This window comes from Vespula pensylvanica, chromosome 11 (assembly GCF_014466175.1).
Source record: "Vespula pensylvanica isolate Volc-1 chromosome 11, ASM1446617v1, whole genome shotgun sequence".
NCBI lineage: Eukaryota > Metazoa > Arthropoda > Insecta > Hymenoptera > Vespidae > Vespula > Vespula pensylvanica.
In genome coordinates, this window is record NC_057695.1 from 460,681 (window position 1) to 470,871 (window position 10,191).

Genomic DNA, 10,191 nt, shown 5'->3' on the forward strand with positions numbered 1-10,191 from the left:
CTTTGTTGGATTGCTATATCAAGTGCATTATCGTACGACTTTACAAGACTTAGAATTTTAAGTTGTAATGATCGATAATTCGACAGATTATTCTAACAAAATTCGAAGGTTTGGATCATTATCATGAATAAATAAATAGAAACTTTTTTGTTGTGGAAAAATATATGTATGTATGTATGTACGTGTGTGTATGTGTCTGCAAATTTATTGCATATTTTTATATTACTTAAAAAAAACATAAAGAAAACAATCCGTCAACTTTATATAGATTTAACTTCTAAAATACTGAAATTTCACAGTAGGTTAGAACTAAAATAAATTTCACTTTATATGTGAAATTGTTTAATTCTTAAAAAAAAAAAAAAAAAAGAAAGAAAGAGAGAAAGAAAGAAAAAAGAAAATAAAATATTTTATGTAACATCGAAGTATCGATTAAAAAAGAAGATTCAATTTTACATTTGATGTAGCAGGAATTGGACCTTCTTTTTTCTTCTCTTTTTTATCGTTATTCTATGTTATCTTTTTCTTTTTTTTCAATAATGAAATTACAACGATAAAATGCAGTATAAAGAATTATTATATAATTTGCTATTAACTAATAATTATTCTATATTAGTACATTAGACGGTATCTTCTAATTCGTTAGCTTCGAATGAACATTATTTACAATGCTATGTAATAAGATCTTTTAGAAAATTTGAACAATAATGTAATGAAGTATATACAAAAGAAAATTATGTACAAATATATATCATTATGCTTATACATATATCATTAAATTATACAATATTAATTATATTACTTAATGAAACACTTGGTGATCGTAGTTTATGCTTGACAATGAAGAAAGTAGAAAATTTGCATATATTCATTATTTACAATTGAAAATTATTCAATGTATATTTTTCTTTTTTATATATTTGTAAGTACTGGTGAATGTATCAGTAAAATCAGGAGGCAGAAAAATTAGGAAAAAGAAAAAAAAAAGAAATGAAATTAAAAAAAAAAAAAAGGAAATAAAAAAAATAAAAAAAAAAAAAGAAGCATAAGAAGAAACACAAATTACATATATAAAATCTTCGATTTTGTGGATCGTCTCATAATGATTATGTTTATACATGGTATAAAAAAGATTGACTTTTTACATTTGACTAAAAATCGAGATTAATGTTTGTCATTGTCTATTTACAATAGTTGCTGATCCCAAAGTAGTAACATGTTCGGTAAGAAATTTCTTACGATTTTTAATATAATGTGAAGGTGCTGCTCTTATTTGAATATGGCAAACTGTATTAGTTTTATTATCTTGAACGATACTTCCTATATTTTGCTTTTTAGCTAAGACGGTAGAATCCAAAGAAGAATTTTTTCGTTTAAGATGATTTATTTCTTGTTTCATTGGTGCAACAGACGAACGTGTTTTACGTGGTTGATAATCTGTCATTGCTTGCATCTTTTCCAATGCAGTACGTAAAGGTAACAAGCCAACTGCAAATGGGATTTCACCATCCGGACTATAATCCGCTAAATCCATAATATCATTATTACGTTCGATAATATCCGACATATCACCCCATAAAGCCCGACTTATATATCCTACTGTGTTTTGTCGAAGAGGAGATGATCTCATAGAAATTTTCAACGTGTCTATATCATCCGTTGACATTTCACACTTTAATCGATTATTCGTTTTAGATTTTTGATCGGATTTATTGATATTCTTTTTGACTACATTTTTAGAAGCACTTTTTTGCGTACGTAGATTATTGAAACACTTTCTATTGCACCGTGCAATATTTATAACGTTCTGATCCTTTCGATTATTTTCTTTTATTTTACGTTTTCCTTTAGCAAAGGATTCTATCTTGTTAGGAAAATTAGTTTTTTCAAGAAGTTTTTCGGCTACTACGGATTGTTGTATAGATATACCATTATTAGTTATATCTTCGCTCTCCTGTTGATTTAATCTGACACTTCTTCTAAGAACTGGCTTTTCTGTTTCTTGTACTTTATCATTTATGGCTTTAAGATCTAAATTATCTTTCTTATTTACATTATTCTTATGTACATTTAACGCGCATTCATTAATATCCTTACATTTCATTAACGATCGTTGTTCGTTTATCAAACCTTCTGCCACCGATTGCATATTTTCATTATCTAAACTAAAAAGATATTCGGCACATTCCATATCTAAGGGTGTTAAAAGTGTAACTGGTATACTGGTATTACTGGATGGTGTATCTGATAAATCAATAGAATTAGTAGGAGATAATTTTGGTACTAGATCGTTTAGATGCGTTAATTCGTTCTTTATATCGATCACTGGTTTACGTTTTTTATGCGTATAAACTTTGATACATTTTCCTATCTTATCGGTTGTGCTATCGACAAAATTTTGTGCAACGTCTAATTTGACTTCTTCTGCACGCGTTTGCGGCGAAATTGCAGAAAATTTATCGGGTATATTTAAATCTAAAACATCACAGCACTGTTCGTATAATAAAGGTTGTACTTCTTTAACTTTCTCTAGAATTTCATCATTTTTTTTTACATTATTCATTTTCATATAACTATCTAACATTTCTTTTGACTTTTCACATATAGATGTGTTACACGATTCATCTTGAATTTTTTCTTTAATATCTTCCATTAATAAATAATCCGTAACGCTTTGTTGTAAGTTATTACTTTCAATATCGTACGAATCCTCGTATAACGTGTGTTTAAAAGTATTATCAGAATTATGTTTTGTACTAATTACATCGTTTTTCCCGTTTATTTTAAAATTATTATTTTTATGATTTAATTCATTATCGGTTTCATGTAATTGAGGTACATTTTCAATAGCACTACTATAATTTTGAGTTTCCATTACTGTGTCTATTATATATGCCAATTCTTTTACCTAAATACGTTAGAAGAAAAATATTAGTAGTTAGTAATTTTCGATATTATTAAATATACAAGATATATACATATATAATTTATTATATTAATTTTAGTTAATAAAACCCATACCTTGAAAATTCTTGAGGCTGTTAATAAAGATGGTAAATTTTCATGAGATATAGTTGTTTCTCCGCAATACATGAATTCCACCATTGCCTTCAATACTTCAAAATTTAAATCTCTAAGTAAGATTATAGGTTCTTGTCCCAAGTCTTGTTGCAGTATTTCCTATAGTATAAAACAAGTAATGTTTAGAAAACAATCATTTGTGGTTATTTTATACAAATGAATTATGATTCGATTATAGAGAAAGAAATGATTCATGAATATATATTTTCTTGCATAGTCGTTGAAATGACTCAACTTTTGCATCAATATTTATATTTAACTTAATACTATTTAATATACATATATATACATATATATATATATATATATATATAATTGTGGTTAAGAATTAATTTTTATATTTCCATTCAATACCTATATATAATTTGACTGTAACAAATTTTATATACAGATAAAAAATTGTTCGTAATCCTAAATGGTGGTTTTATAATTTCAATTATCCTATACAATAGAAAAGAAATTTATCTTACATATTTATATACACATATAAGTATATGTTATATGATGAGAGATAACTTCATGCAAACTGTGCTGTATATTTACATCTAATTGATATTATCAATAAAGAAAAATATTACACGCACACACACCCTTAACAAAACGCATACTTTTACACGCATTTATTCGATTATCCCTAGTTTATGTAAGTTAGTTACTTAATACCTTTCAAAGGAACAGCTGTTCTTCAAAAATGTGAAAAGTATGCCCACAAAACTCAGTTTCCTCAAATGTTTGTAAAGAAAAATAAATTTCCAATAGATAGGGCTTTCTTTAGTTTATACGAATTTTCTACAACCCCTGTAAAATTGGTCTACCATAAATATTTCTGCATTTTCTAACGTTGTAGTAGAGTATATCTGTGCTCTTATGAAATTATATTATTCATAAGAACGTTATATACTGAGTACATATGTATGTATGTATGTATGTATATATATTTGGTCCTTTTACAGCAAAATCCCATGGTCAGTCGCAATGAAACATTACTGGTTTGCTCAAAATAAAATGAACTGAAATTCATATAAATTTTAGATAAATACAGAAAGAGTTTGGTATATACAGAATGATACTTTTAATACAAAACAACTCTATTTCTTTTAATATTTTATAAGAGTACGAAAGGAGAGATAGAACACACGCTTTTTGCAAGTCGCTTAAAAATTATGGACGATAATAGGATTTTTTTATACATCAACAAATGTATTTTTAAAAAATTGACGCAATAACGATCGTAATAATTTCTACTGCATAAACATTAATACAAGTACGAAGCTTTGAAGATCCCTACCTAATTTTATCATATAACTAAATCTTTTCTTTTTTTAATAAATATATATCATTAAAATAACATATGTTTTTTTAATAGACCAATAAATAAACTTCTGAAATACGAATTACTTATTACAATTATAAAAGCTTATAAAAAAAGATTATGAAACTCAAGAATGAGACGAAACAAATATTACAAAATATATATTCTCTGACAATATCGTCATATAGCCTTACCTCAAAATAAGTACTATTGGAAGCTAAGACCAGTTTATGAACACGAAGTTTTTGTTCCTCGCAGATAAGAGTAACGTCTACAAATGCCTGACGTGCCAATAAGCCACTGAATCTTTCCGCTACATATCCTGCATGACCTGCCCATTCCAGGACACAATGATTGGGATTTTCAACCATGATTATAACTACAATGATTAAAATCCAGATTAATTTAAAAGGACGATAACAATAATGAAAATTAAAAAATAATCTAATGAATACGTATAACTTACCATTAAATTATATAATTTTTATATTAATCAAAATGTTGATTTCCCTCTGTCACGTATAGATTGAAAAAAAACACGAAATCGTTTGATGAGACGTATGTGATCGACTATGTTCGTTGCATACCAATGTGGCTCACTTATACATTTTCTAACGATATTCATTAAGCGATACTGAGCTAAATTCTCTCGAAGGTTAATTATTTTACACAACATTGGTTTACGAATGCACGAAAAAAAAAGGCAAATCTAATTGGACGCAAAGTCTAAATCAAAATCTGGCCATCTTATTTCGTATCACTACACATACGTTACTACCACACATTCGTAAAATACATGATACGAAATGGCGTCGTTTATTTTGCCTTCGGGAAAGTCCAGAAATTTCCATACGAAATTTTAATTACGATGTCGCAGAAAAACAAGATCGTTATTGTCAATATATTTCCTCGAAGATATAACGATACAAATACGTATTATTATTTATCATAATATTTTACTTTTACTTACTGAATACTAAGAAAACATTATTATTGTTTATAAGATTAGAAAAGATCGGGTCAAAATGTGATAACCAATCACAACGTTAGAGCTAAGCCAATCGTTCGTCACATGAGAACGTCGACTTAACCTCATCTGCTAAAAACGTTTTGGTATTTAGAGATCTCACGTTTCTCAATTTTACGATTGCGTTATATATGTATATATTAAAATGTCATTAAATTAAAACTAAACGCGGGCTTCCATTGAGTTTCGATGTATTAACTTTGAATTATTGATTATTTTAAAGAAAAGAATAATATAACGATAATATCGTAAAGCAAGAAGTGAAACGTCGGAAGGTATATATATATATATATATATATATATATATATATATGTATATGTATGTATTTATGTGTGGGTGTATGTGTACTTATTTTCTTTTTATATTATTAAATACGAACACGTTCTTATTCTTCGACATATGGTAATATTTTATAACATTTCCATTCATTTTCTAACTTATAATTTGATTTACGTATTATTATAAAAAAGAGAGAGAGAGAGAGAGAGAGAGAGAGAGAGAGAGAGAGAGAGAGAGAGAGAGAGAGAGAGAGAGAGAGAGAGAGAGGAAATGAAAGTTGTATACATTTTTATACGCAATAAAACGAGTACGAATTTGATTAATTTATTTATCTACTTTTTTTTTTTTTTTTTTTAAATGCACGATATTAAGAGATTTTCGAAACTAAATTTTATTATTGTTTTTCTTTTCCGCTGGAATCCGATCATTCGAGATTTTTATTAATTATTTTGACATCCTTCGTATCCTCTGTATCTTTTTTCTCCTTCTCTTCCTCTCCTTCTCTCTCTGACTGTATATATATATATATATCTATCTCAATGTTATTCTCATTACGATTATCTGGGGATAGCCACGATTCCAGTAATTGACGTCAACATTAACGTGTCACTTGTTATGCGTAATATTATCAATTCTGTGGTAATATTTATTTTGAGAAAAAAAAAAAAAATCTGAATTTCCTCTCTCTTATCTTTATTTCAAATATTATCATTATCGAGATTATCGGTCTCATACGTGTACATCGAGCAGTTTCTAATTTGGTCAAGATAGTGTAAGTACCGTAATAATTGTTAAAAGTTTTTTATTATTGAGAATATATATAGAAAATTGTAATTATTAATATATATATATATATATATATATATATATATATATGTATGTATGTATGTATGTATGTATGTATATATGTATGTATTTATTTTGTAGGTTTTTATGCAAAATTATAAATAATATAAAATAATTAAACGCTGCGAAAATTTTGTTTTAATATATTAACATATGTGTATATATGTATATATATATGTGTTTGTATACATTATTAAAAAAAAAATATATATATATATGATATATTCTTACTGTATATATTTATTTTAATTTCTAATTTCTAATGCTATTTCTTTTTTCTTTTTTCTTTCTTTCTTTTTTTTTTTTTTATGCAGAGGAAAGATGTATTGGTCTACTAGTTTTATTTTATACGGTTTGTTGGTGCAAACAATCGTCGCACCTCCAGTTACCAAAGATAAGGCTGATGAAAAAAACACGAAGAGAGATAATGAGGTAAGAAGAATAAAAATGGCAATATTAAAATTATTCAAATGTATTAAAATATATTAAAATATACTATTGAAAGTGTTTACGTTTATTTGTAGATAGCAGTAATGGAATATCATAGATATTTAAAAGAAGTCGTAGATGCCTTGGAGAGTGACCCTCAGTTTCGTTCGAAACTTGAAAAAGCTAAAGAGGAGGATATACGCGTAAGTGATTTCAAATGACTTTCTTAAACGAATTGTGTTTATATTGAAACGTTATATCAGACAGGAAAAATAGCTCATGAATTAGAATTTGTGAATTATAAAATAAGAACCAGATTGGATGAATTGAAACGAGAAGAATTGGAACGTTTGAGACATTTAGCAATAAAGGAGAATCAATTGAACAACGGTTTGGATCTTAAACATTTAAAGATAGCTGAACATTTAGATCATACCAATACGCGTTCGTTTGAAATCAATGATTTGAAGAAATTAATAGCCAAGGTTTGTTGTATAAAATAATCGATTTGAGTTATTATGATATTATAAAAAAAAAAAAAAAAAAAAAAAAAAAATTCTTGAACATGAATTATTTATCACAGACGACAGAAGACTTGGCAGAAGCCGATAGACGTAGACGTGAACAATTTAAGGAATACGAGATGGAAAAAAAATTCGAGCAAGAACAAAAAATAAAGGGTAATAAATTTTTCTATCCTCTTTATTTTAGTACGTATAAAAATGTTATCATACGCGTTCAAGTGTCGTTTTTATAATTATAGCTATGGATGAGAAAGAAAGAGAACAATACATTCAACATTTGCAAGAATTGAAAAAAAAACACAAAAATGTTCACGTAAGTTAAACAATGATATATCTATATGGAATGTAATTATCAATGTTATAAAAAAATACTATTATCATCAGTTACACCATCCTGGTAGTAAGCAACAATTAGAAGACGTATGGACAATGCAAGATGACATGGGTGGTGAAGATTTTGATCTTAAGAAATTTTTCTATATTCATGGTAAATGAAAATATTGATTAATTAAATTTTTATGAATGGTACAGATATGTGTTTTTATCATTGATCATATATCTTTCAGATATCGATGATAATGGGGTTTGGGATCAGAACGAAGTGAAAGCTTTATTTATAAAAGATTTAGATGAAATGTATGGCAAAGGTATACCCGAAGATGATCTTCTCGAAAAAGAAGAAGAAATGGAAAGAATGAGAGAGCATATATTTAATGAAGCTGATCTTAACAAGGATGGTCTCATAAGGTATTTATTTAAATTTTAAACTTATAAGATAATATATGTATATATATATATATATATACATATATAAACAATCTATGTTATCGGTCACAGTTATCAAGAATTTTTGGAAAAAACTAAGAAACCAGATTTCCAAGATGATCCAGGTTGGAAACCATTGGATGAACAACAAATTTATTCTCAGGAAGAATACGAAGCTTTTGAAAAACGTAGGCGAGAGGAATTAATTGCTAAGGGATTGGTAAGTGGATTATAAGTGGTATAAAATTTTTTATCATTAATTTAATTAATCGTTTTTTGCATGAAAGACTAATATCCGATGTATTTTGTTATTTTGATAAAGTGTAATTTTTGTTTGTTTGCTTATATATCTATATTTCATTTTCTTTTTTTTTTTTTTTTTCTTTTTTTACAGTTAATGACATACATGATACATAAAAATTAGAAAATAATCGATTTTTCAATCACTATGATCGTAGCTTGCATTATTTCATCTTATATATTAGAGTGCAATTGGCACGTCAAATTCTTTTCTCTCACTTGCAATTTAAATCCGTTACTTTTCTTATCTTTTTTCTTTTTTTTTCTTTTTCTTTTTATTTTCCAATAATCTCCTTCTCTTTCTCAAGGAAGTACAATTTAAAAAAATTTTTCTAGTATTTATTTATAATACCTAGGATAATTAAGATAGCTTGCACATACACATTTTGTTATTGTTAATAGCTACAACCGCACCAGGATAATATTCCTCCGCAGAATCAACAGGTGAGCTTTCGTATTATCCTTCATGTATTAATGAAATTCTTTATAAAATAAATGAACTTTTTTAAAAATAACCGAGAACATATTACAAATTTTTGACAATTCGATAGAAATATATTTGAACAAATTTGAGACAAGAAGAATTTTGTTTTATCTAAATTTTGAAATATAATATAAGAATACGTTTTATCAAGATAATTAAGTATAACAACGTACACATACATATATGCATATATATACATATATATATGTATATGGATATTTTATAGTTCTCATCGCATGGAAATGTACCTGTTCAACAACAGATTGTCAACAATCAAGCTAATCAACAACAATATCAGTATCAAGGACAACCGGTTCAACAGCAGTATAACCCGCAACAAATTCCAGTGCAACAGCAACAGCAACAACAACAACAACAACAACAACAGCTTTATCAGGGTCAAGTACCGATGCAGCAACAGGTACACTATCAACAAATGCCGCAGCAACAACAACAACAGCAACATCAGCAATATCAAGGACAAATTATTCCTCAGAATGAACAATTCCATGGTCAGGTACAATCCAATCAGATTCCAATACAACATCAGCAAATACAACAGGCACAGCAAATCCAACAACAGCAACAGCAACAACAACAACAACAACAGAATACAGTCAATCAAATTCCACAGCAAGCGAATATTCAAAATACAATATCGCAGCAGCAACAACTTATCCAAAATCAAATACCATCGTTACCAGGACAAAATAAAGAGAATCCTGTAATACAACAAAGTCAACCATCGGCAACTAACTCCGCACAACAAGCTCAACAAAATAGCATACATAATGCTGGAAAAGTCTAATCTATATGTATATATATATATATATAAAATTATATATATATATATATAAAAGATGTCTCGACTATATACTTGAATGTATTAATTAGAGATTTTCAAGATCGTTTTGCAGTTAAAAAAAAAAAAGAATACATATTACGATTTCACGAATATAACAAACTTTAACCCTATTATAGAGCATATATTGATTTTTATTAATAATAATCGCAAAGAAAAATTTATATAATTTTACAACGGTACTCGTACAATATGTTTTTTCATTTCCTTTCAATAGCTGCTTTTATCGGTATATAAACAAAAATGAAAAGAAAAAAAAGAAAAAAAAAAAAAAAGAACGG

The 10,191-nt window shown here is 27.2% G+C and overlaps 2 protein-coding genes across 6 annotated transcripts; one reads left to right on the forward strand and one right to left on the reverse strand.

The window, feature by feature from the left end:
• Positions 1 to 1,083: 1,083 nt before the first annotated feature.
• LOC122633014 lies at positions 1,084 to 5,275 on the reverse strand. 3 transcript variants are annotated; one of them, XM_043820441.1, is made up of 4 exons: positions 4,860 to 5,275; positions 4,588 to 4,772; positions 3,022 to 3,180; positions 1,084 to 2,908 (listed from the first exon to the last, which is right to left on the reverse strand). In XM_043820441.1, the coding sequence occupies exons 2-4, from the start codon at positions 4,762 to 4,764 to the stop codon at positions 1,175 to 1,177; spliced, it is 2,070 nt and encodes a 689-aa protein (XP_043676376.1). In that variant the 5' UTR covers positions 4,765 to 4,772; positions 4,860 to 5,275; the 3' UTR covers positions 1,084 to 1,174. The 3 variants fall into 3 exon arrangements, with proteins under 3 accessions (XP_043676376.1, XP_043676378.1, XP_043676377.1); XM_043820443.1 differs by lacking the exon at positions 4,860 to 5,275 and adding an exon at positions 3,745 to 3,879 and having other exon boundaries at positions 4,588 to 4,725; XM_043820442.1 differs by lacking the exon at positions 4,860 to 5,275 and adding an exon at positions 3,745 to 4,091 and having other exon boundaries at positions 4,588 to 4,721.
• Positions 5,276 to 5,484: 209 nt separating this feature from the next.
• On the forward strand, positions 5,485 to 10,089 carry LOC122633017 (nucleobindin-2). Of its 3 annotated transcripts, none has more exons than XM_043820448.1 (11): positions 5,485 to 5,695; positions 6,861 to 6,978; positions 7,071 to 7,178; positions 7,239 to 7,460; positions 7,559 to 7,655; positions 7,739 to 7,812; positions 7,884 to 7,986; positions 8,066 to 8,246; positions 8,337 to 8,484; positions 8,967 to 9,008; positions 9,275 to 10,089. In XM_043820448.1, exons 2-11 carry the CDS (start codon positions 6,868 to 6,870, stop codon positions 9,854 to 9,856), a joined length of 1,668 nt encoding a protein of 555 aa, XP_043676383.1. In that variant the 5' UTR covers positions 5,485 to 5,695; positions 6,861 to 6,867; the 3' UTR covers positions 9,857 to 10,089. The 3 variants fall into 3 exon arrangements, with proteins under 3 accessions (XP_043676383.1, XP_043676382.1, XP_043676385.1); XM_043820447.1 differs by lacking the exon at positions 5,485 to 5,695 and adding an exon at positions 6,248 to 6,472; XM_043820450.1 differs by lacking the exon at positions 5,485 to 5,695 and adding an exon at positions 6,248 to 6,472 and having other exon boundaries at positions 9,311 to 10,089.
• Positions 10,090 to 10,191: the final 102 nt, after the last annotated feature.